General features: G+C 51.5%; 2 protein-coding genes across 5 annotated transcripts in view; one reads left to right on the top strand and one right to left on the bottom strand.

The window, feature by feature from the left end:
• Nucleotides 1–2,402: 2,402 nt before the first annotated feature.
• On the top strand, nt 2,403–18,482 carry CCDC167 (coiled-coil domain containing 167). 2 transcript variants are annotated; one of them, XM_068960954.1, is made up of 4 exons: nt 2,403–2,479; nt 16,493–16,587; nt 16,779–16,831; nt 18,184–18,482. In XM_068960954.1, the coding sequence occupies exons 1-4, from the start codon at nt 2,438–2,440 to the stop codon at nt 18,327–18,329; spliced, it is 336 nt and encodes a 111-aa protein (XP_068817055.1). In that variant the 5' UTR covers nt 2,403–2,437; the 3' UTR covers nt 18,330–18,482. The 2 variants fall into 2 exon arrangements, with proteins under 2 accessions (XP_068817055.1, XP_068817056.1); XM_068960955.1 differs by having other exon boundaries at nt 18,158–18,482.
• Nucleotides 18,483–19,658: 1,176 nt separating this feature from the next.
• The window catches only part of CMTR1 (cap methyltransferase 1), a 59,803-nt gene continuing 57,603 nt past the window's right edge, over nt 19,659–21,858 (bottom strand). For 2 of the 3 annotated variants that reach the window (XM_068961096.1, XM_068961098.1), the window contains 2 exons: nt 21,570–21,678; nt 19,659–20,973 (listed from right to left, as the gene is read on the bottom strand). In XM_068961096.1, the coding sequence (XP_068817197.1) occupies nt 20,841–20,973; nt 21,570–21,678 (242 nt within the window). In that variant the 3' untranslated portion in view covers nt 19,659–20,840. Of the gene's footprint in view, nt 20,974–21,029; nt 21,285–21,569; nt 21,679–21,858 lie in introns of those variants that run through there. The other variant, XM_068961097.1, reaches the window with a different exon arrangement.

Below are 21,858 nucleotides of genomic sequence, written 5' to 3'. Positions count from 1 at the left end.
TCACACCACAGCTAAGTGGCAGAGCTAGGACTGGAATCCAAGTCAGCCTCACTTCAAAATTCCCCCTTTTACTACAACCCACATAGGCTCTCATTCCAGCTTCAATTCAAGCATTTTGTCCCATTAGCAGATATGTGGGACAAGCTCTGATTTGGAAAATCCAAGGCTCCTTGGGGAGAAGGATGACAGCTCACCCATCAGTTCACCAGGAGTGGGGAAGAGAGACAAGGGATTGACATGAAGCATACCCATGGCTTTTTCTTGGTGCCAAACAAACGCAGAAGGAATCACTTTTAAAAGAACACAGTGTTTTTCCTTCTCTTCTCACCTCCCCTGGGCCTGTGCCTATGATAACTGGGAAGCAGAGAGTCTGGTTTTTCTGGGATCAGAACCAAAGCTATGAAGAGTGTTCTGACAATAAATGCTGTTGATTGGCAGTTGATGGACAGTGTTCTAGAGTAAGTTTTTCCTGGGCTGGGTGTTGCGCTAAAAACTGCACTAAACAACTGCTCAACAGCCTGCTTCCTTTTCAGACAGAATTTACTACGCCTTCCTGCTGTGGGCCTCAGTCAGGCAGCCGGGCGAGATGGTATCTCAGGTTCCCTCCAGCTCCATCATTCAGTGGCTCTATCAAGAAGAGAAAACAGATCTGAAAAGACTTTTCCCCCCAAACACTGTCAAGGTTATTATTCACACACAGAAACACAGACTCCAACAGAGAGATAACTGGTCAGAAAATAAGCTACAATGCTGTTCTCATACTCTTTGACCCAATAATTCCACTTGTGCGAATTTATCTTAAAGAAATAATTCAGAAGGACAGAGCTATGTACACAAAGATATTTGCTTTAGCATAATTTGGTGGTAACAGCCTATAAAATAATATAAGAAGATGCATTCGCTTGGTGGCAATATACCCCACTGCAAATGTTGATTTCAAAACATGGGGAAATGGGACTTCCCTGGTGGTCCACTGGTTAAGAATCCCCCTGACAATGCAGTGGACACAGTGGGGGATGTGGTGGGGAGGGACGGGTTTGACTCCTGGTCCAGGAAGATTCCACATGCCATGGGGCAACTAAACCCATGTGCCACAATTACTGAAGCCTACACACCCTGAAGCCCGTGCTCTGTAACAAGAGAAACCAACGCAATGAGAAGCCTGTGCGCTGTAAGTAGAGAAAACCTGTGCTCAGCAACAAAGACCCAGTCTAGCCAAACACGAATATAAATTTAAAAAAAATTTTTTTTAAGCTTTAAAAAAAGCACATTGGAAAATGTCTATTTCAAATATCTATTAATGAGTCACGATATAAACTTAATAGGTCTCCTGCCACTAGCTTTTTTCACTTGAACAGACTGGATTAGGAAATATTTGAGTGCATCATAGGTGGTAAAAGTGTGTATCAGGGAACATTAGTCTTGGCTATATGGGTAACTGGGTTACCAGACAAAATTGGATCCCAGTCAAAGCATTTCAAAGGACATGGGTCTACAGCATACTGTATGGACAGGACTGAAAGTGAAAAGTGAAAGCCAGTCGATCGAGTCCAGCTCTTTGTAATCCCAAGAACTGTAGCCTGCCAGGTTCCTCCGTCCATGAGAGTTTCCAGGTAAGGGTGCTGGAGTAGGTTGCCAATTCCTTCTCCGGGGGACCTTCCAGACCCAGGGATTGAACCCGGGTCTCCTGCATTGCAGGCAAATTCTTAACCGTTTGAGCCACCAGGGAGGTATGATAGGACTACAACCTCATAAAATATAATGTCTGAGACCAAGCCCGGACCAGAATACACGGGAACGAAGACAGGAACTGCACTGAGTGGCAGGATAAAGGAAGCTGCTTTTCATTTAAGTCTTCTCTGACGTTTGTAGGCTGTTACTGTAAAACAAGAAAAATAAGAACAAGACGAAAAGGATGAATAACAACAGATCATTATCAGTTCCCAAAGGGCCAAGAGGCTCAAGATGGGGCTTCGAGGTGAGGCAGTGCTTCAGTATGGGTCTTGAAGGTCCATAGTGAAGAAATGACAGAATTGAAGGGATGGGAGCTGGCTTCCTCAAACAGCGCAAAGTGGTCTCTAAAAGCTTGAAGGACACAGATGACAATGTGGTGAAAAAATAGCATCTCTTGTGCTGTAAAGCGGCTTTGGGTAAGGAAGGAAAGGGATAGCTCCACCCCTGGGCGGGACATCGTTCCTTCCGGACCAATCCAGGTACTCTCTCCCCACCGCCCTCTACGCTGAGGCCACAAAGAAGGGTTGCCCCTCACAAACATGGCCGTACCAAGATGGCCACGCCCCTCAGCTAGATAGCGACCGCCACTAGTCCCGCCTCCCGCCACCTCGGCGGCCAATGAGGGAGAAGCACGAGACTTTGCACATGCGTGGCGCCACCAGTGGGCGCGTCCAACAATGACTCCGGGAACCCGTCGAGTAACATGACTAAAAAGAAGCGGGAGAATCTGGGCGTCGCTTTAGAGGTGAGGGGAGAAACGGGGGCTGCAGCACTTCGTGAACTTCTCCCTTTGGCGGGTGGTGGGTCGGCCGGGCTACTGGTTGGAGGAAGGATTAAGGGGAGGAAATGAGGGCGACGTGGGTTTGGGAGGGGGACGCGAGGGTGAGACGGCCCCCTGGGAGAATCGAAGGTTGCAGAGCCCGAGGGGTCACGAGAGGTGGGAACAGAAGGTGAGGGGACTCCCAGAGGGGAAGAGACTCGCGGGTAAGGGGAGCCCCAAAGAGGGCGCGGTACGGAAATTTGGAGGCCCTGAGAGGAAACGTTTAAGTGAAAGGGGGAACCCAGAAGGGGCGGGTACTCGGAAGTGAGGGGGATCCCCAAGGGGTAGAAATCTGTATATGAGGGGACCCCCGAAGGTGAGGGTCCCCATACTGTTTAATGTATTACTGGTGGCCTGAGATGGGGAAGTTTTCTTCTGGGGTACTGAAGCATGAGGCTTGAAAAGTACTTTGTGGAAATCTGTAGAGGATTCTGGAATGGTGTTCTCAAAGAGCTTACAAATAACTGCATAAGGAAAGGAAAGAAAATTGACGCCTATTGAGCAAGTGCTATTTGTTACTTTATTTGCATTCCTGGTTAATCCTCACTACAAGCCTGTGAGATTTTTACAGATGGGGAAACTGAAGTTTCAAGTAGAGCCTGAGTGGAAATGCTTGAGGTGCCCAAAATCAAGCACAGGTGGTTTGCCCTCTGCTGCATCTTGTTTCTCCGGTTTTATGGTTCCCTTAGATCACCCTTTCAGCGGTTGCAGGAAATATACTGGGTACTTGTCTTCTTGAACTTACTCCCAGTTCAGTGGTTCTCAGTCTTAAGAATGCATTAAGGATCATCTGTCTTGTTAAAAATGGGGAGTTGAATTCTCCCCCATCCCATCCCAGGTAATTCAGTAGAACTTGGTTGTGTATTCTTAACAAAGTATCTGTATTTTTTTTTTTTTTCTTAATATTAGAATTGTTTATTTTTTTTATTATTTTTTTTTTTATTATTAAATTTTAAAATCTTTAATTCTTACATGTGTTCCCAAACATGAAACCCCCTCCCACCTCCCTCCCCATAACATCTCTGTGGGTGATCCCCATGCACCAGCCCCAATCATGCTGTATCCTGCATCAGACATAGACTGGCGATTCAATTCTTACATGATAGTATACATGATAGAATGCCATTCTCCCAAATCATCCCGCCCTCTCCCTCTCTCTCTGAGTCCAAAAGTCCGTTATACACAGCTGTGTCTTTTTTCCTGTCTTGCATACAGGGTCGTCATTGCCATCTTTCTAAATTCCATATATATGTGTTAGTATACTGTATTGGTGTTTTTCTTTCTGGCTTACTTCACTCTGTATAATCGGCTCCAGTTTCATCCATCTCATCAGAACTGATTCAAATGAATTCTTTTTAATGGCTGAGTAATACTCCATCGTGTATATGTACCAAAGCTTCCTTATCCATTCATCTGCTGATGGACATCTAGGTTGTTTCCATGTCCTGGCTATTATAAACAGTGCTGCGATGAACATTGGGGTACATGTGTCTCTTTCAATTCTGGTTTCCTCGGTGTGTATACCCAGCAGTGGGATTGCTGGGTCATAAGGTAGTTCTATTTGCAATTTTTTAAGGAATCTCCACACTGTTCTCCATAGTGGCTGTACTAGTTTGCATTCCCACCAACAGTGTAGGAGGGTTCCCTTTTCTCCACACCCTCTCCAGCATTTGTTGCTTGCAGATTTTTGGATCGCAGCCATTCTGACTGGTGTGAAGTGGTACCTCATTGTGGTTTTGATTTGCATTTCTCTGATAATGAGTGATGTTGAGCATCTTTTCATGTGTTTGTTAGCCATCCGTATGTCTTCTTTGGAGAAATGTCTATTTAGTTCTTTGGCCCATTTTTTGATTGGGTCGTTTAGTATCTGTATTTTTAACAAGCTACATCCATGCTTAATGCAGGAGGTTTTAGTACCACCACTTGAGAAATACTGGCCTACTCGGTAGGGAACAAGGTTGGTGGAATCTTCTTGCATTGGGATGGCCACAAATTTCATTCGAGTGTTTCTGTAAGATGTTGTGGAAAAACACAAACTTTGGGAAGACTGGGTTCAACCCCTGAGTCGGGAAGATCCGCTGGAGAAGGAAATGATGACTCACTCCAGTATTCTTGCCTAGAGAATTCCACGGACAGAGGAGCCTGGCGGGATACAGTCCGTGGGGTCGCAAAGTGTCAGACACAACTAAGTGACTAACGCACAATAAAATCGAATCTAGATGCTAAAATGAGATGGCACTCTGAAATGGGAAGAGGCTAGACTTTATAGCCTGTATTAGGACATGACAAGCTGCTGTGACAGAAATCCCAAAATTCGGGGTTTTGTTTGTTTATAAAGGATCAGATAGTAAATGTTTTCGGCTTTATGGGCCATATGGTCTCTATTGCAACTACAGTTAACCCTCATTGTTCACAGATCACGTATTGTGCATTTGTCTGCTTGCTAAAATGTGCTTGTTACCCCCAAATCAATATTTGAAACGCTTCTGTAGTAACTACCAAACTGACTCAAAGCATTGAGATTTCATTCACCTGAGGCACACATGTCCAGTTACGGTCAAACAAAGCAATAGTGTGTCTTTATTTTTCAACTCTTCTGTGAGCTATGAACTAGTGTCCTTTTTCTGGTCTAGTTAGTACCAAGTTTCTTGCATTGTTGTGCTTTTTGTTGGTGATCTTGCAGTTTAAAATGGCCCTCAAGTGTAGGGCTGAAGTGTTTAGTCTTCCAAAGTGCAAGAAGGCTGAGACGTGCCTTATGGAGAAAAATATGTGTGTTAGATTAGGTTTCCCAGTCATAGTTATCGTGCTGTTGGATGTGAGTTCAATGTTAATTAAACAACAATATATATTAAATAAGGTCTCTTTAGACACAAGCACACAGGGTTTTGTATTGATCAGCTGGTAAAAATATTGTGACCAGAGGCTCTCTGGAACCTAACTTGGTTCAGTATTTGCTAATTTTTTGTTGGCAACTTTACAGAACATAACTACCAAAATAATGAGACTCAACTATATTAAAAAATAACCAAAAACTATACTTAGCACAAAAAGCAGCCATAGGTGGTATGTAAATTAATGAGTGGTCCAATAAAACTTTATTTACAAAAGCAAGTCATACACCCAATAAAGCTTTGATTTACAGAAACAAGTCGTGGACCGTATTTGACCTGCAGGCCATTGTTTGCCAACTCCTGGTCTAGGGCACCAGGGCAGTAGTGGTTCTACCATATTCCTTCGGTCTTGTGGTTCTGCTGTCCCCCAGGGCCTTGTTGTCACCTCATGAAGGAAGCTAGGTTGCACCACATTGAAGTGTTCACTGACTGGAAAGATGGAGTGGAGGAAGCACACTCAGTGTCTTAAGAATATTGGGCCCAAAGTGCCCTCTCCCCACTGGCAAAGATTGCAGCTAGGATGCAAGGCCTGTAAGGGGTGGCTCGTAAATACATTCATCACCTAGGAGACCATGTGCCCAACTAGGGCTCCATTTCTGTGGAAGAAGATGGAAGTGTATTTTACTGGACAGCCTGAGTCTCCTCAGCAGACGGCATCTTACCTCACAGGGTAGTTCTGAGGATTAAATGAGAGAGTGTTTGTAAAGGAGCACGTGTGACACGCAGTGGATAATCAGTAAACAAGGCTTTCTGATCTGTAGCCATCCTTCCGTAGTAACTAAGTTTGGACTTTATAGTTTCCTCATTGGTGACATGAAGGACTTGAACATCACCAGGGCTTGCAGACTCAGTGACTGTGGTCCACATATAGATCATAGATGGCTTCTGTTTGTCTGATACTTGTTTTATTATATACCTTTCCTTTTTTCATTTTTATTTTTATTTACTTTCTTTGTTTTGGCTGCTTACTTGTGACAGCTGGGATCTTACTTTGGGTCTGTCTTTCGACAAGTGAGTTTTTTTGTTGTTGTTGGAGCATGCAAACTCTTAGTTGCAGCATGTGGGATCTAGTTCCCTGACCAAGGATGGAACCTGGGCCGCCTATATTGGGAGCATGGATTCTTAGCCACTGGACCACCAGGGAAGTCCCTGATGTGAATTTTAAAAGTGTTTTGATATGGTGATGTGCCTGCCCTCCTAGTGCCTTATACCAATCAGTTTTGCCCATTTTTTTATTAACCTGTCAGTGTCAGTATAAGTATTTACGCTGGTCATCTTGATGATTAGGTTACTTCTGTTTGGATATTCTAAGGTTTGATCTCTGCAACTGTGCGCGTGAGAAAAAAACTTGGCTTCTGGCTGTCTCCTCACCTTGCTCCTCCTTTGCCCCCTGCAGATCTGAGTATTGAATGTGCACTGGTGTTCGGGAGCAGCAGATACTGTCCTGTTATTAAGAGTCATGTGCTCCGAGCCAATGAAGTGGTGATTTAATCAAAAATGTTTGTTAATCTGACGAGTGCAGTAAAACCCCCACAAGTGAGTGATTTCAGGACCTGCAAACAGGCTCCACTTGCTGTAATGAAGCAATTACTGAGCAGGCAGCACTCCCCCTGAGGGCTGGCTCTGGCCAGCTGGACCGGACAGTCACCTCCCAGGACACCAAGGCATCTCTCACCCTCCCCAACTTGTGGCTCCTTTGAAAGCCTTTTTATCCAACTCATGTGCCACCTTGTGAGATCTCAGATTTGGGGAAAAACTGGCTACCAAGTTTTATTCTGAATAACAAGAGAGAATTATAATTCAGATGAGAAATCACCAGCTCTGGTACTGATTTTCAAATTGTGTGGGAGGAAGGAAAGATTGTATTTCCATCTAAACTGATAGAAGGATTCTGCCTGAGGGAAAGGTTGCATTTCAGTCTCAGTGGATAGGATTTTGGCTCACATAAAACCTGTTTGTTTTTTAGTATCTGATAGTAATGACCTGTTATTTGGTTACTGTACTTTCCCGCCACAGCTGGACCATTCACCTAGTGTCTTTAAATGTTTCAACAGTCTTCAGTTAACAGATGTGCAGTGTCTTGGCTGACATTTAGAGAGTTGGATCTGGGGCCCAGTACAAAAATCTATCAGTTTGGAAAACTTTTAAGCTACAAGTTACAGAAAACTGACCTCAGTGACCTAAAAAAACAAGAATACACTTTTTTCCCCCATCACAAGAAATTTGGAGAGAGAGGTAGCTACTGACTTCAGTTCAAAAGGTCAGCTATGTCAGGGCTGGTGTTTCTGCATTTTCTTAGCTGTTTCCTCTATTCACAAGATAGCTGCCACAGCCCCAGTCATCATATTCAACTTTAAGTCAGGGAGAACAAGAAAAAGGAACTATAACACTCTTTGTCCTTTTTATCAGTGAAGCATAAGCTCTCTTGGGAGTCTCCCAGCTGACTTCTGGATCTTCTCATTGCTTAGATCTGGAACGTGACCATTTCTGGCTGCCCTGAGGCTGGAAAAGTATCTTTGAGCTTTTCTAACTTCTGTGGTGGCATGCAAAGGATGAGGGGTTGGGAGTCAATGTTGTGTTGACCAACTAGAGGGAATAAAAGTGAGTGGTAGTCATTTAAAATTCACTGTTCTTACCAGAGAGGGAGGCCAGGATCAGTGATGGTGAAGGACAGGTGGTAGGATGAGAGGAAACATTGACCAAGGCAGGATGAGCCCCGGGAGGAGGGGATCCGGGACACTTGTGTTTGTGCGCCGTCAGCCCCCGCTGTGAACTCCCTGAGGGCAGTGAGCGGCAGCAGCACTGCGTGTGGATGAAGACTGTCTCGGTTCTGAAACAGGAACCTACCAACTTGCTTCGACAAAGGTTAGAAGCAGCCTAGTGGGCCATCAATAAATATTTACTGAATCGGCCTTGAAAAGCTAGAGGAGGCATTGAACCCTCACCTCTTGACTTCTGGGCCCAGTTGACTGGTTCATCGGTCAGAGGTCAGGAGGCCACAGTGGAGCAGGCATCTGGACACCGCCTTGCTGGCTGCTGCTGGGAGAAAGGCTTGAGGCCTGTGGACACAGTTCAAGGGCAACTGACCATTAAATAAGCCTCACCTGCTGCCAGGCACAAGCGACAGGTCGCCATTGGGCAGGTGATTTCTCTTGGGCAGCCTGTGTCTGGCTCCACTCCACTTGACGGGGGTCAGGAGACTAAAACCTCATTACCTAACACGGCTGGATGTCAGCGTGTGTGGAGTGGCTGTTTGCCAGCATCTTAATTAATGAATTCATAAGGCGTGGGGTGGATGCCAATTCTTAAAAAGGGCTCTGAGCCTTTCAGCGATGAAGAGGCTTTTGCTAATTTATCAAAAATTATATATTGGGGGAAAGAAGAGAAAACAAATCTCAGGTGTTCTGGTCTAGGGACGACTGAAGGCTCCAGGCACAGACTGACATGGATCTGCTTGTGAGCTGCTCGGAGGCCAGGGGGGTCTCAGAAGGCTTCAGAGCTTGTTAGGGCTTCAGCCCGGCCCCCAAGTTCTGACCTGGGGCAGGGAGTGACTCTCCAGAGAAATGACAAGCCCCTTAACTCTCTGCTTTTCCTGAAACTGTTCATTGATTAAAAACTGGGTGGGTTTGCTGTCGTCTGCCCAGCCTAGCAGAGAAACTTCTGATGATTTGGGAGCCATGGTGGAGGTTTTTGTTTTCTTCCTCCACAGAAAAACATCCCTTAGGGGCTATCAGGGTAATCCGTCCTCTGGGGTTTGAGGCTGGTCCCCTGGAAAATCAGAGCCCGTGACCCTCATGTGAGTTGGCTGTGTGGCTTCAAGGCCCCAGATGGGAAGCTGGAGACCATCTGGGCTGGCGGGCTGGCTTCTCTCCCCATCGTAATAAATGTCCTGGGGCTTCCCTGACATGTGAGAATGAGTGGGTTTCCAGAAATCCAATTCGCGGACTGCTGGGGCTAGAGATGAAACAGTTGACCCCACTCTTCGGGCTGTGGATTGTTAACAAGTAAGAAGAAAGGCTATGGGGAAAGAAGAGGTTTTCAGGCCCAACTAGCCCACCTTTTTCCTTCTCAGACATGTATTTGTTCTGTGTGCTTTGTCAGGGTGCTTTGGCAGCATAGGTCATTTGGGGGAGGGTGCCTCGGATGTCTGAAGCTCAGAGTTGGAAGGTAATAATTGCCTTCAGTGTGAGGACACGCTAGGCTCCCATCTCACTGTCTCCAGGCAAACAGATTCTTCCCTCACAGCGAGTATCTGTTATGTGGACAGAAACCAAGCAAAGCCCTTGTACAAGATTATTCAGAGCAGAGAATCTGTTAAAGCCCGATCAACAAGCTTAGATGGGCTTCAACTGGGATGTGTAATGATTTTGTTCCACAGAACCCTTCTTTGTCATGAATGTTTTCATGAGGGATTTTGGTGAAAGAGCTTGAAGTGGTGGAAAGAGCATGAGCTCTGAAGCAGAAAAACACCGATTCAGACCCCAATTCTGCAACTTCCCAGTGCTGTGACCTAAATCCGTTTGCATAAACGTGCAGGAGTTTTCTCCTCCGTAAAAAGGGGAAGGTCCCTTTCTTGCAGAGTTGATGCAGACAGTGAGGAGCATGCGGGAAGCTGCCCACAGACTGGCCCAGGGTGTAAGTGGAGGTTTCGCCTAAGAGCTGAAAGTGGCTACAGGCTGGTGGCTCACAGTGCTGACGCCCACCACTACCCCCTCAGGTACCGGCTGTGTGACCCTGGACAGGTTACTTCATCCCCGTGGCCCAGGTTTCCTCATCCGCAGGATGCGGACACTGACACTTCTCACCGCCCAGGGTTATCGTGAGCATCCTGTGAGGGAGCCACGTGAGGCGTTTAGAGCAGTGCCTGCTCCCAGAGTGCTGGCTGCTGCCGGTATTACTGTGGACCCTAGGCTTCCAGAGGCTGCTCTGACCGGCACGCTGCCATCCAGACACGTGTAAGGCCATGATTTGACTTGGGCTCGGGTCCCTCAACAGCATGCTCATCGTTAGGTCTCGGTGCAGGAAGGATCTGGCCAGGCCAGTGCAGGATATGCCCCGTGACCGCTGCTTGACCCTTAACTCATTCTCAGCCCCTTGTCACTTAGAGTCCAGAAGCTCCCAAGAGCAAGGCCAGCAAGACTGGAAACGACTTCCTAAACTGGAAAGCACAGTGGCTTGCCTGGCAGCGCCAAGCCCCAAGTGTGCCTCTGCCCTTTTCCAGAAGAAAGTCTGGCCCTAGACAGTGGCTTCTTAGGAAGTGGACGGGGGCCACCTCCTGGGCTGTCAGGATGCTTCTGGGAGCACCATTCAGCACCTTCAGTAGGAGAATCTTCAGTGGGAGAGCCACAGCCTACAGCTCGTGCTTGTTGGCAGATCTGGAAATGGCCGCCCCCGGGCTTGGCCTGACCAGGATGCTGAGTGCTTATCCTTCCCTGCCCCGAAAGGGGCCACTTCAGTACCAGGAGGCTCCACACTCCTGAAAAGATCCCCCCTGGGGATTCTGGGAGAATTTTACAGTTTCTCTTAACACAGTGGTGTTATGGCATATAGGACCCCAGGGAGATTTCCCTAAAGCTGTGAGGATAGGGTGTTATTCCCCAAGTCAGGCGGCAGAGGTGGTTTTGCTTAATACTGAACTGCCTGCAGGGAGCCCAGAGCTGCTTCTGACGGAGGGGCCCTGGCCCCAGTGCCGGCCAGCAGGAGCAGTGGCCTCACTTGGCTGGGGCCGGGGCCTCTTCTGACCTTAGCGTCAGTCTGCCTTCAGAACCCCGAGACCTGCTGCAGGAAACACCCCCGCCTCGGGGGAGAATCCTTGGTCTTACAGTTCTCACTGAGCCTGATTCTCTGCCCACTGCCCAGCCTCCAATCCCCCAGCCCAAGCCTGGGTGAGAAGGGCGGCAGTTCCCGTTCTGACTGAGAGGAATCCCTCGTGGGCTTCTGGTTAAAGTATTGAGTTGGCCAGAAAATTCGTTCAGATCTTTTCATACGATGGTACAGAAAACCCTGAGCAAACTTTTTGGCCAACACAATATAGACTTTCTGGCTCCCGTCTCCAGGACCTCCCCCGGGGCCCTCAGCTCCCCACTCCTTGAGAGAGGCTCCCTGCCTTTCTCCTCCTCCCTTCTTCCCCACCACGGCTCAGACTGGCAGTCTCCATGGGCAGGTTTTAGCCACTGCTGGTCTTGGGGTCGAGAGCAGACTTTACTCTCAGGACAGGCTGCCTGTTCACCACCTGTTTCCTGGCCCCCTGAGCTGCTTGCACACAAGTTTACACAACACCTAGCGGGTGCTTGGCTCTGTGTGGCGTGCCAGAAGGCAAACAGTGGTGTGGAGCTCACACCACGGCCTTACTGATCCCTCGGGCCCCTGTGCAGCCGTGCTTCGCCTACTGACTGAGACACACTGTTCTATTCCCCTGTAGTAAAACAGACACTTGGTCTTCTGAGTATAAATGTAATGCGTGGACACTTCTCTCATCCATGTTACTGCCCGCCAGGGGCATCCACTCTCTACTCCCACACAACCTGAATGAGGGGTTGCCTCAGTGCCCACCCTAGCTGTTACTGTACCTGTGAGAGTCACAGCCAGCAGACCGCTCCAGGAAAGTCCTACAACTGAACCAGTGGGGCAGCCATGCTCCTCCTGCCGAATGCCTACTTTCTAGCCTGTTGGGCAGGAGTCCCGGGAGCCTCCCTGGCCTCCAGAGTGTTATCTTCCCTTCCTGTCAGAGTTGGTCAGATCTCTGATGGAGCCTCTTTCTACCTGAAGTCCTGGGCTTTGCATTCCTGTTCCCAGTTTAGCTGAGCACCCAGCCCCAGAAAGCCGTGGCTTCAGGGAACCTGGGCGCCAGCTGCCAGCCCCCACCTGCTGTTCCGCATCTTCTCAGATGCCTGCTGGGGCTCAGACCACACTTGAGTCTGTTCTGACTCTAGCTGCTGCCCTTGCCCTCTTGACCTCTGCTTCCACCAGGCCCAACCTTTACAACATGGCACTGGCTCCAGACCACCCCAGGTTCATCCCAGGGCAGGGTCATAAAGTCCCCAGTGTGCCGCGTCCCAAGCCGGCTGGGGAGGCTGGTCTGGAGGCATGACTGTTCTGATGGCCGACCCTGTAGGCCCTGCTGACCCTCCATGGACAGGATGGCCGTACCTGAGCCGAGGGGCTCCCCTCGTGCTGCTACCAGCCAGTGACCAACGGGGAGTTCGCTCCATTTCACACCCCCGTTTCTTGCTCCTCTTACTCTTGCCACAAATTAACTCAATTTTCTTTTTATTCCCTAAAGATCTAGTTGAAAACCATTCTCTAATAATGATAGCAAACACTTGTTAAACCTTCACTGTGTGTGTGAGGCACTGTTCTAATATTAATACCTTACATGTATTGCTTTGTATCATCTCCACAACTCTTGGAAATAGGAAACATTATTACCTTTGTTTTACACTCGAGTAAACTGAGGCACAGAATTAAGGAAGTCACCTAGACACACAGCAGGTGACTGGCGGGCTAAGTCACCAGATTACAGCCCATACTTCCTGTTACCACACTTCTCAGAAACTACAGCTTCAGGCCTCTGGGCACTTGGTCTTCCAACTGCTTGCCCAGCTCTGACCCTTATGCTTCCAGAATCTTCTTGACATTTGTCTCCTTATTCTGGTCCTAACCCATGTTTTCTCTCCTGGTCCTGGCTGTCCTGTCCTCTGTTGCCTTCAGCCTGGTGGCAGAGAGGAGGCTGATCGAAGACTATAGATTTGTTTGGGGGAATCTGCAAAGTGTGTTACCTATGTGCTTGTCATTGTTGACTGAAAAGCCAACTAGAGGCTTATTTTAGGACTGCTTCCTGGGTGCTCGCCTATATTTCAGGTTCCATCTTGCTGGGCTAGCTCTGCTCTGTGGCCATCACTCCCTGACCCCAGTCACAACTTAAAAGATGCATCTTGACCTTCCCTCCCTGCCTGATCGGCAGCCAGTAGGTCACCAGAAAATTTATTTTTGCCTCTACTTACTGGGTCTTCGTTGCAGTGAGCAAGGGCTACTCTTTGTTTCAATGTGCCGGGTTCTTATTGCAGTGGCTTAGTTGCCCCGTGTCACGTGGAATCTTCCCAGACCAGGGATCGAACACATGTCCCTGCATTGGCAGGCAGATTCTTAATCACTGGGCCACTAGGGAAGTCCCTAGGTCACTAGAACTTTTACACCCATTATTATGGCTGCTTGAGAACCGGCTTCTGCTTCGGCAAGTGCTGCAGGGTGTTGGACTGCGGGGGGCCACCTTCTGAGGATGGGTCTGTGGCCTGCTGAAGAGCCTCCCGACAGTCCAGACTGCCCTCACTCTGCCCACAGCAGACAGCTGGGTTTAAAGGATTTGATGTTTAGAAGGGAATCAGAGAGAGCTGCAGCAGGCCATAAATATTCATGGAGGGAAGTTAGAACTTGAGTCCCTGAAACCTTGATTTGTGTTAGTCTGTTTATGTTCATTAAAAAGTGGTAAGTGAAAGTGGGGTATTCATGGAACTGCAGATAAATTGGGCTCGTTCAGATTAAGGCCTCCAGCTGCCAGTTCCACAGGCCCTGCCTGGAGCGTGACAGCAGACTGGCATGCCCACTTGCAGTTTGCCAACCTCAATTTAAAGGTTTTACTTAGCATGATGAGTTCCTGGCCCCCGGTAGCCTTGTAAAGGTGTTTAGGGATGGAAAGCCCCGAAATTCCTCCACAGAATGACATGCAAACCAGGGCCTGGCCAAAGGGTGGCAGGGAGAGATGTAACCTAGCACTAATACTTGCATGGGGTGGTCCACAAAGTATATAATCCACGTGCATGTACCACCGCTTCTCCTAGCTTCTCTCTGCTTCTGTGGGCATGAGGGGAGAGTTTCAGACGCCATGTGCTAAATGAGGCCTAGCCCCCCTCATTCCTCCATGGCTACAAACACGGACTGCAGTAGGCCATGCCTTATAGTGGCCACAGAGAGGGGACAGATGGCCACCACGCCTTCTAGGGCAGGCGCTACAGTCAGGCTTCCTTAGAGGCCAGCATCACACGTAAGTAGAGTGGGTTGATCTAGGCAAGACGTGACCCTGGGTTGCAGATTTGTATCATCTACCCAAGGGGCTCCCGGAGTTTGGCAAGATGAGGTTTGGACACCCACAGCTGGATGACATAATGTGCGCTTGGCTTCATGAGAGAAGGATTGGCTAATCTGCCCAGGGAAGGAGGCAACACCTTTCCAGCCAAGGGCCGCAGAAAAGGCCTCATGGAGGAGAGAGCGCAGCAAGAATTTGTGTGGGGCCCAGCATAGAATTTGGTGCCTTGATTTTGGTTTCTGCACCAGGAAATGGAAACCACAAGTCTCAGGGCCTGAGGGGCAGCTGTGTGTGTTGGGGGTGCTGCTGTGAAGTGCAGGCCTCGCAGTGGCCTGTCACCTGTTCCTCCTGGCTCCGTCTCCACTAACCTTCACATCAGGCTGTTTCCGTTCCCTGAGCCTGGCTCCCTGGCGCTGGTGTCCCTACAGCACAGGTTCAGGACGGCCTTTGGCCTTCCCAGGCACAGGCCCCGTCTCCTGGCTAGGGCTGTTCTAGGACAGCCCTCCCTTTGGAACCCACCAGCAGGAAATGACGCAATTAACCAAGCAGGAAATGACGCAGTTAAGGCTCTGCAGTGGCTCCCGCCCACAACGCCCTGCTTCCAGAGCTGGAGTCGGTGGCAGCGGGGCCTGCAGGGAACCGGGTAGGTGGTGTGTGATTTGGGCTGAGCGTTGGGACAAGGGAAGGAGGCTGACCCAGAAGGACCGGGGTGGGTGTGGGCCAGGAGGAGGGGCTGAAGGCCCAGTCTTCAAGGGAAACTGACGCTGTCCCCAGAACACCAGGGATGCTGGGATTGGTCTGTGCAGTCATTGATTTCCGTCTGTACAGGGGCCACTCCAGAAAGGGCTGGAGCAGAGCTGGCTGAGACCTTCAAGGAGAGGGGCGTTCTACCCTAACTTCTCAGTAAAGTCCTCCCATCTGGGGGACCCAGTCTCCCATTTGTGAAATCGACGTGCTTACTTGCTATCCCTCCCAGGGTTGTGGTAACAGTGAGTGAGGTCATACGGAAGATCGAGCATGAGCTGGACCCAGGGCACTGTTCAGTCAGCTGCTGTGAGGGACACAGGGCCCCTGAATTCCCACCCACTGCAGTCTGGACTCCACCAGCAGGGCAGAGGCGCAAGAAGCAACAGGCCCAGACCCAAAGAGGTGTGGCTGACAAGACACCTGGAGACAGATGACAGGTGAATTCTGAAAGCCAAACGCGTGACACCAGGACCGTGAACGACCCAATCTAGTATTTCATAAAGCATCTCCCCGTAATTCAGATGATTTCCCCAAGAACACATCTCTGAAACTAGAATCAAAATAAATGGGAGAGCTGGCACCTTTGGCATGTAGTCTTTCAGGAGCTTAGCTATTTTACCGCATACGTCACAGCTACCTTGATGCTGGTCAATGCTTTTGCACAAAAGCCAAGTCAGAAACTTTTGATCTGTACTTTCAGTAATTTTTATTGAATCTCATGGGAAAATGTGTATTGTTACAACTTGGGTTACTTTAAAATGAAGTGTACCAATGTGAAGAAATGCCCCTGCTTTTTGGCCCCTAGATGTCTCATCGCGCATGGAGTGCTTTGGAAAGGCAGAGGCTGCCCGTATCACCTCATTCATTCTAGGCTCCGCCTGTGTAGCAGAACCTGCCACATTCAGGGCCCTGGTTGTTCCTGCTGTGGGGCCCAGCTGGGGACACAGCTGACTGAAGGGCTGCTCCTGTCTGCCCCATCCCGTTTGGCCCGGTGGGTCAGGGCAGCTCGGAGACCCTGAGCAACACTCACAGGTGTCTCCAGCCGGGCTCAGGCTGTACCACGTGGACGTAGAGGACAGCAAAGCATGGACTCGGGGTGTGGATGCTGTCCTAAGACTCCGAGAGACTCCTTCCTCCTCATCCCAGGATCCCAGCTGTCTTGAAAACTGGAAGACTCTGCCACCCATCTCTATCTGCTAGGTGTGCTGTGTTTTTCAGATTGATGGGCTGGAGAAGAAGCTGTCACAATGTCGGAGAGATCTGGAGGTGGTGAACTCCAGGCTCTGTGGGGCGGAGCTGAGCTCAGAGGCCAGGTGATGCCCCTCCCCACGGCCTCCACCCTTTCGTATCTGTCCCTGGGTCCTGACCTTCACATTCCACCCCTCCCCTACCCCTGCCTCCAGAGACCTGGGCCCTTGTTCCTCTTGTCCATCCTGCCATGGCACGCCTGCTGCTCCTTAGGTGGGAAAAGCGCTCGAGCTATTTTGACCTTCCCCCCTCACAGGAGGTCTCTGGAGAAGGAGAAAAGCAGCCTGATGAACAAAGCCTCCAACTATGGTAAGAAAGCTCCTTCCCATTGCCAGCATCCCCCTCCAGTCCCAGGATCAGCAATGGGCAGACAGCCTAGGGAGCCCACAAAGTGATGGGGGTCAAGGGTGCACTTCAGGAGGGGGCCAGCCCTCAGGACCCCACTGAAGGCCCAGCAGCCTAGGAGAGGAGCAGGGTTGCTCTTCTGTTCCAAGGGAGATGGAGAGGCCAGAGGGTCTGTTCTCTCCCTAGGATGGAGGGGGTGGCTGTAGCCGGGTTGAGATCCCTCTCACTCTCCTGACTTGGGAAGCCTGTTCTGGCCCTCTCCTTGCAGACCTCCGTTCCCTCCCAGGAAAACCTTGCAATGGGAAAGATGGTAGTAGGGTCTTTGGGATCCAGGAGGGACAGTGAACCTCCCACATGGGTGCTGTGAAGGGCTGCTGTGGGTGGAGCAATGCTGCCACCTTCTGGGTGCCGGGCGCCGAGCCAGGGGGAGCCCACACCCGGCTCAGAGCTGGAGGGTGGCCGCTGCCCCCCACCACCCCAATGTCGCCCTGCCCAGTGGCCTGGGAGGTAAAGGGTCTGCACAGGCTCCTCGGGCTCTGTTCTAGTCACCCTGGCGGGCCAGACCTGGCCCAGAATCAGCCCTAGAATAGTTATACGGCGGGGGAATTTGAATCAGCACTATAAGCACAGTGCGTGTCACATACCCCTGCCTGGGTCCTGTCTGGCCTCCCCAAGGCTGGTTTGCACATGTCCCCACTCCCTCACACAGGGAGAAATGAGACCTCAGTTTGCCCCTCAAAGCTGGCGGTTTTCACAAAATTGTAGCATTTATCACTCAGTTTAGCCCCCAGAGTACCAACCACCTCTGTGTCATGAACGGACACAGCGTGGCTGTAGAGCAGCTGGGCTGGCGTCCTGAGACAGCCTGACCACCCCGTGAGCACAGGCGGCCTCTCCCCATCACTAGTCCCCGCTTAGCTGGGCATCCAGCAGGGGGCAGACTGAAGCACTGCTCGTGTGGCCCTACTGTGTGCCTGCTCCCTAAGGAGGGCCCAGCTGCCCTCAGTCTCTGCTTGACCGGATGAGACGCCCCGGAAGGAGGGGCGCCACGGGGCCACTCAGGGATGAGCTGGAGGACCCTTCTGGGGAGGCCACGCCACCACCTCGCTGGGCTTTCAGGTGTAGCCCTTTTGTTGACTCTCGCACACATGCTGTCTTCAGCTGCATTTGGAGAGAAACGGTTGAGCCACATTGGGGGTTGGGGCTTTTTTGGGCCCAGCACCTATAGCCAGAAGGTTGTGAGGATCTATGCAGATCAAGGACACCTGTCCACCACCCCTTTCCTCCCAGAGAAGGAGCTAAAGTTGCTTCGGCAGGAGAACCGCAAGAACATGCTGCTGTCTGTGGCCATCTTCCTCCTGCTGACGGTCATCTACGCCTACTGGGCCCTGTGAGGCTGCGATTTCTCCGGTCAACCCTGGCTTCCCCTCAGCTCCGTGATCATAGCCAAGCAGGCCCTTGAGCCTCGAGAGGACCAAGGTACAAGGGCTGTTTCTCCCTGACCCAGACATTGGAGCAGGGCTTCCTGCTGGCCTGGCCCCTCTCGCCTCCCATTCCCGCTGTGGGGCTTGGGGCTCCAGAAGGACTTTGTGCTGGCTTGGCCCAGGAGAAAGGCAATAAAGAACCTGTGTGCCGAGAAAATGTCATGGGGTGGCATTCAGGATTCAAGGGAGGAGAGGGGCTGTGAAGGTGAGCCCCCACCCCAGGTGGGGAATAAGGCGGTGACAAAGCACCTGCTCAGGCAGAGCCGCAGTGGGAGCCACATCGAGAGCTCGGGCTGCTGGGCGGAGGCCGACCTGACACCACTTGTCCCTGTGCCCCCCAGATGCGGTCTGGCACCCCAGTTGGTGCCTGCCTGTGATCACAGCAGCAGAAGTGCAGCCTGTGTGCTGAAGGGCAACCTGGGGACTCGTGCTTGTGTGGTGGTCCCGAGGGCAGTTAACCCATTCTCTTCAAGAGGCAGCAGGCCGGGGAGGCATCGCAGGGCCAGTGGGCAGCCGGGGCCACGCTCATGACCGGACAGGCTCCCGGTGAGGGGCCAGGAAACCTGGCGGAGTTTGCAGGAGGGGCAAACGCAGACCACCTGGCCCCTGCTCACAGCCTCTCTTCCAGCACAGGCGCGGGAGGCTGGAGCAAGGCCAAGTAGGGCAAGCAGAAGGGTGCAGGGGCTTGGGAGCCGAGATCACACCAATTAAGTCAGAAGAGCTGGGAAAGGCATTGCCTGGGTGCTCGGGCCATGGAACGTGAAGGAAGGACCCAAGCAGTGTGTAGGCAGAAGGCTCTAGGGGAGGACCTGCCGGGGGGGAGGACCCCTGGAGAAACGCGCCTAGAGCACAGCGGGAGAGGCGCCTGCGGCCTCCAGTGCAGACGCGGAGCTCCCTCCCCGTCTAGTGGCACTAATTGGTCTGACGCCTGTTATTTTAGTCACACAGACTGATCCCGGGTTGTCACGGTGCCACTGGGAGTAGCTGAGTGATTCACATGAGGGGCAGGGGCCTCCTGGGCTGTGGGGTCTCATTCTCCAACCCCTGCTTCTCACAGGAGCCACAGCATTTTCTGACTCTTCCTTGGGCCCCTCTTTGGCAGCAAGCAGCTGCCCTGGGAGCCCTGAGCTCGGACACGGCGCTAATTAAACCAACCCTCTCTCCTCCCCTCTTCCCTGAGGAGAGCTTCCTCCCCTTCACCTCCCAGCCCAAGACCACAAAGCACAGAGGACACACAGCAGCAGCCCCAGCACAGAACCACACAGGCGTTAAAAATATGTCTGTCTTTAATGATCCAAGGTTCTGCAAGACACACTGATACCCAGAATTGGGTGGAAATACAGCATCTCAGCGGTGCTGCTGACAACCGGGGGGAGGGGCTGAATGCAGGCTGGAGACCCCTGAGGTGGAGTCAATTCCAATCTCATGGGACGCCTCCGTGCCCTCTATCTCCATGGAAACCAGTCTAGTACTGGGATGGGGCCCTAGGGAGCCCCTGTGAGCATCTCCGAGAGGTATTTCCCATTAAAAACAACCACAGGTTCCCTCCCCCACCCAAAGCGACTGCCCAGCTTCCCCCTCCGCCTGCCAAGATAGAGGACGTGGAGTGACCACATAAGGACAAACAAAAGCAACTGTGCCTCCTGTTGGGGAAGAAAACAAAGGAGGGAGGAGGGTGGCAAGGTGTCTGGGGCAACCAGGAGTGCCATGATCGCCAGAGGACTGGGTGCCACCCAACCCTGGAGGACCCTGTTACAGGGGGCCACCACTGATGGCCACAGAAAACACAGCTCTTCAAGGCTGCTTCCTCCCCTTCTAGAGCTACCCAAGGTTTACACTGAGAGGGCTGGGGCACAGAAAGGCTCTACAATCCCAGGAAGCAGTCACACCCACTCCCAGACATGCCACCTGCACCCTATGTAGTATCAGACGGGGTCCACATGCTTCCCTTCCCGGCCTGCAGGATGGTCAGAGGTGTGGGCTGCGAAGAGCTCCAGGGAAGACCAGGGCAGGGCAGGGGAGGAGGCAGTCTTCTCCAACTTGGCATCAAAACAGAACAAGTTCAAGGAAACAAAACTTTGATTTATATAGCAGCTGCTCCGGCCAGCTCACAACAGTGGGCCTCTTCCCTCAGAGTTTGCCCAATAAAAAGTTGGGCAAGGCAGGGGCACGAGCGCCCTCGGGCAATGCACAGAACTCAGAAAAGTGAGTGTGCGCTACAAGCGAGAAAGGCAGAGCCCTGCTGCCCCTGACAGTCCGCTGCTGGGCCCTGACCTCGACCTGCTGCAGGAGCTGACGGAGCCCTGTCCTGGCAGAGGAGACAGTTCCCAGGCAGCGGTCCAGGGAGGAAAGTTCAGAGTGTCCCACAGAAGGAACATGTGTCCTCTAAAGGCTCCAACTGAGCTCTTCAGAGGAGCTGGAGGGGCCACCGCCCTCAAGGCCGGGCTCTGGACGACAGGGCGCTGGGCAGGGTGGGCGTGCCCAGGCCCTCAGGCGCTGTGCGTCTGGATGAAGGAGAGGACGTCCTCCTTGGACAGCTTGTCTGGGTCCTGGGGCTTCTGGGATTCGTGCACACGGATGCCATCCCCCCACTCCCAGAAGAGCCGGCCATAGTAGCAGATGCTGGGGGAGAGGGGAGGTCAGAGGCCACACCCAGGAGAACAGGGCCAAGAGATCCCCGCCTACCCAGCACCTGTGACAGGAACGATTCCCTCTGGCAGCCAAAACATACCCTGTAACCCCGCTCCTGCATTCCGGAATCCGCTTTTCCAGCAACACAGCTGCTGCTGCTATCGGCATCCTACTGGATCCTCTCATTACTGATACTCCTGGCTTATCTGTCTCTGCTGCTCTAGCTGAACAGCATTAGTGTGGTGACAATAATTACGGGCCCATTAGGGCTACTGCTACTGTTTAAACCTATGACCAAGAGTCTGGCAAACAGACACTGGGTCTGAGAGCAAGGCTGTGGGCCTCGCCACGTTCCCACACCCAGGACACCTACCCAACTTTCACAGCCAGTCCTGACATCACCCGCCTCTCCCTGAGCTCACTGCCCAGTCCCAGACACACCCTGCAGAAACCACCATCCTGCCCACGGGGGAGGCCCCTGCCTGGGCAGCAGTAGGTCTCAGGGTGCAGGTGTGCCCCAAGAGCTGGCATCCTGGTAGGAGTTCCCGGGGCTGCTGAGGGGGCAGGCCTGGAGGAGGCCTACTTACTGAAATGGAGCAATGGCATCTGGAGGGAGGTCAAAGGTAGAGTTCTTGGTTTTCTTGTTGTAGAAGAACTTCCTCTTGAAGCTTTTGCTGAATCCCATGGTCCATGGCTCTGATGGGAGGAAGGGGACAAAGGCTCAGAAAGGACACACAAGACCCTTGAGGGATGGGTCACGCCTTCCTCTCTGGTTCCTCCATGCCCCTCCCCCAGACAGCAGAGAACAGCCTGGGAGGACACAGCCCTCATCGTCAGCCCAGAGGGGCTCCTGGAGGACGCCTAAGATGACTACTA

The sequence above is a fragment of the Capricornis sumatraensis genome, chromosome 22, assembly GCF_032405125.1.
Source record: "Capricornis sumatraensis isolate serow.1 chromosome 22, serow.2, whole genome shotgun sequence".
In the NCBI taxonomy this organism is placed as follows: domain Eukaryota; kingdom Metazoa; phylum Chordata; class Mammalia; order Artiodactyla; family Bovidae; genus Capricornis; species Capricornis sumatraensis.
Note: the sequence above shows the minus strand (reverse complement) of the source record. Positions and strands in the feature narration are given on the sequence as shown.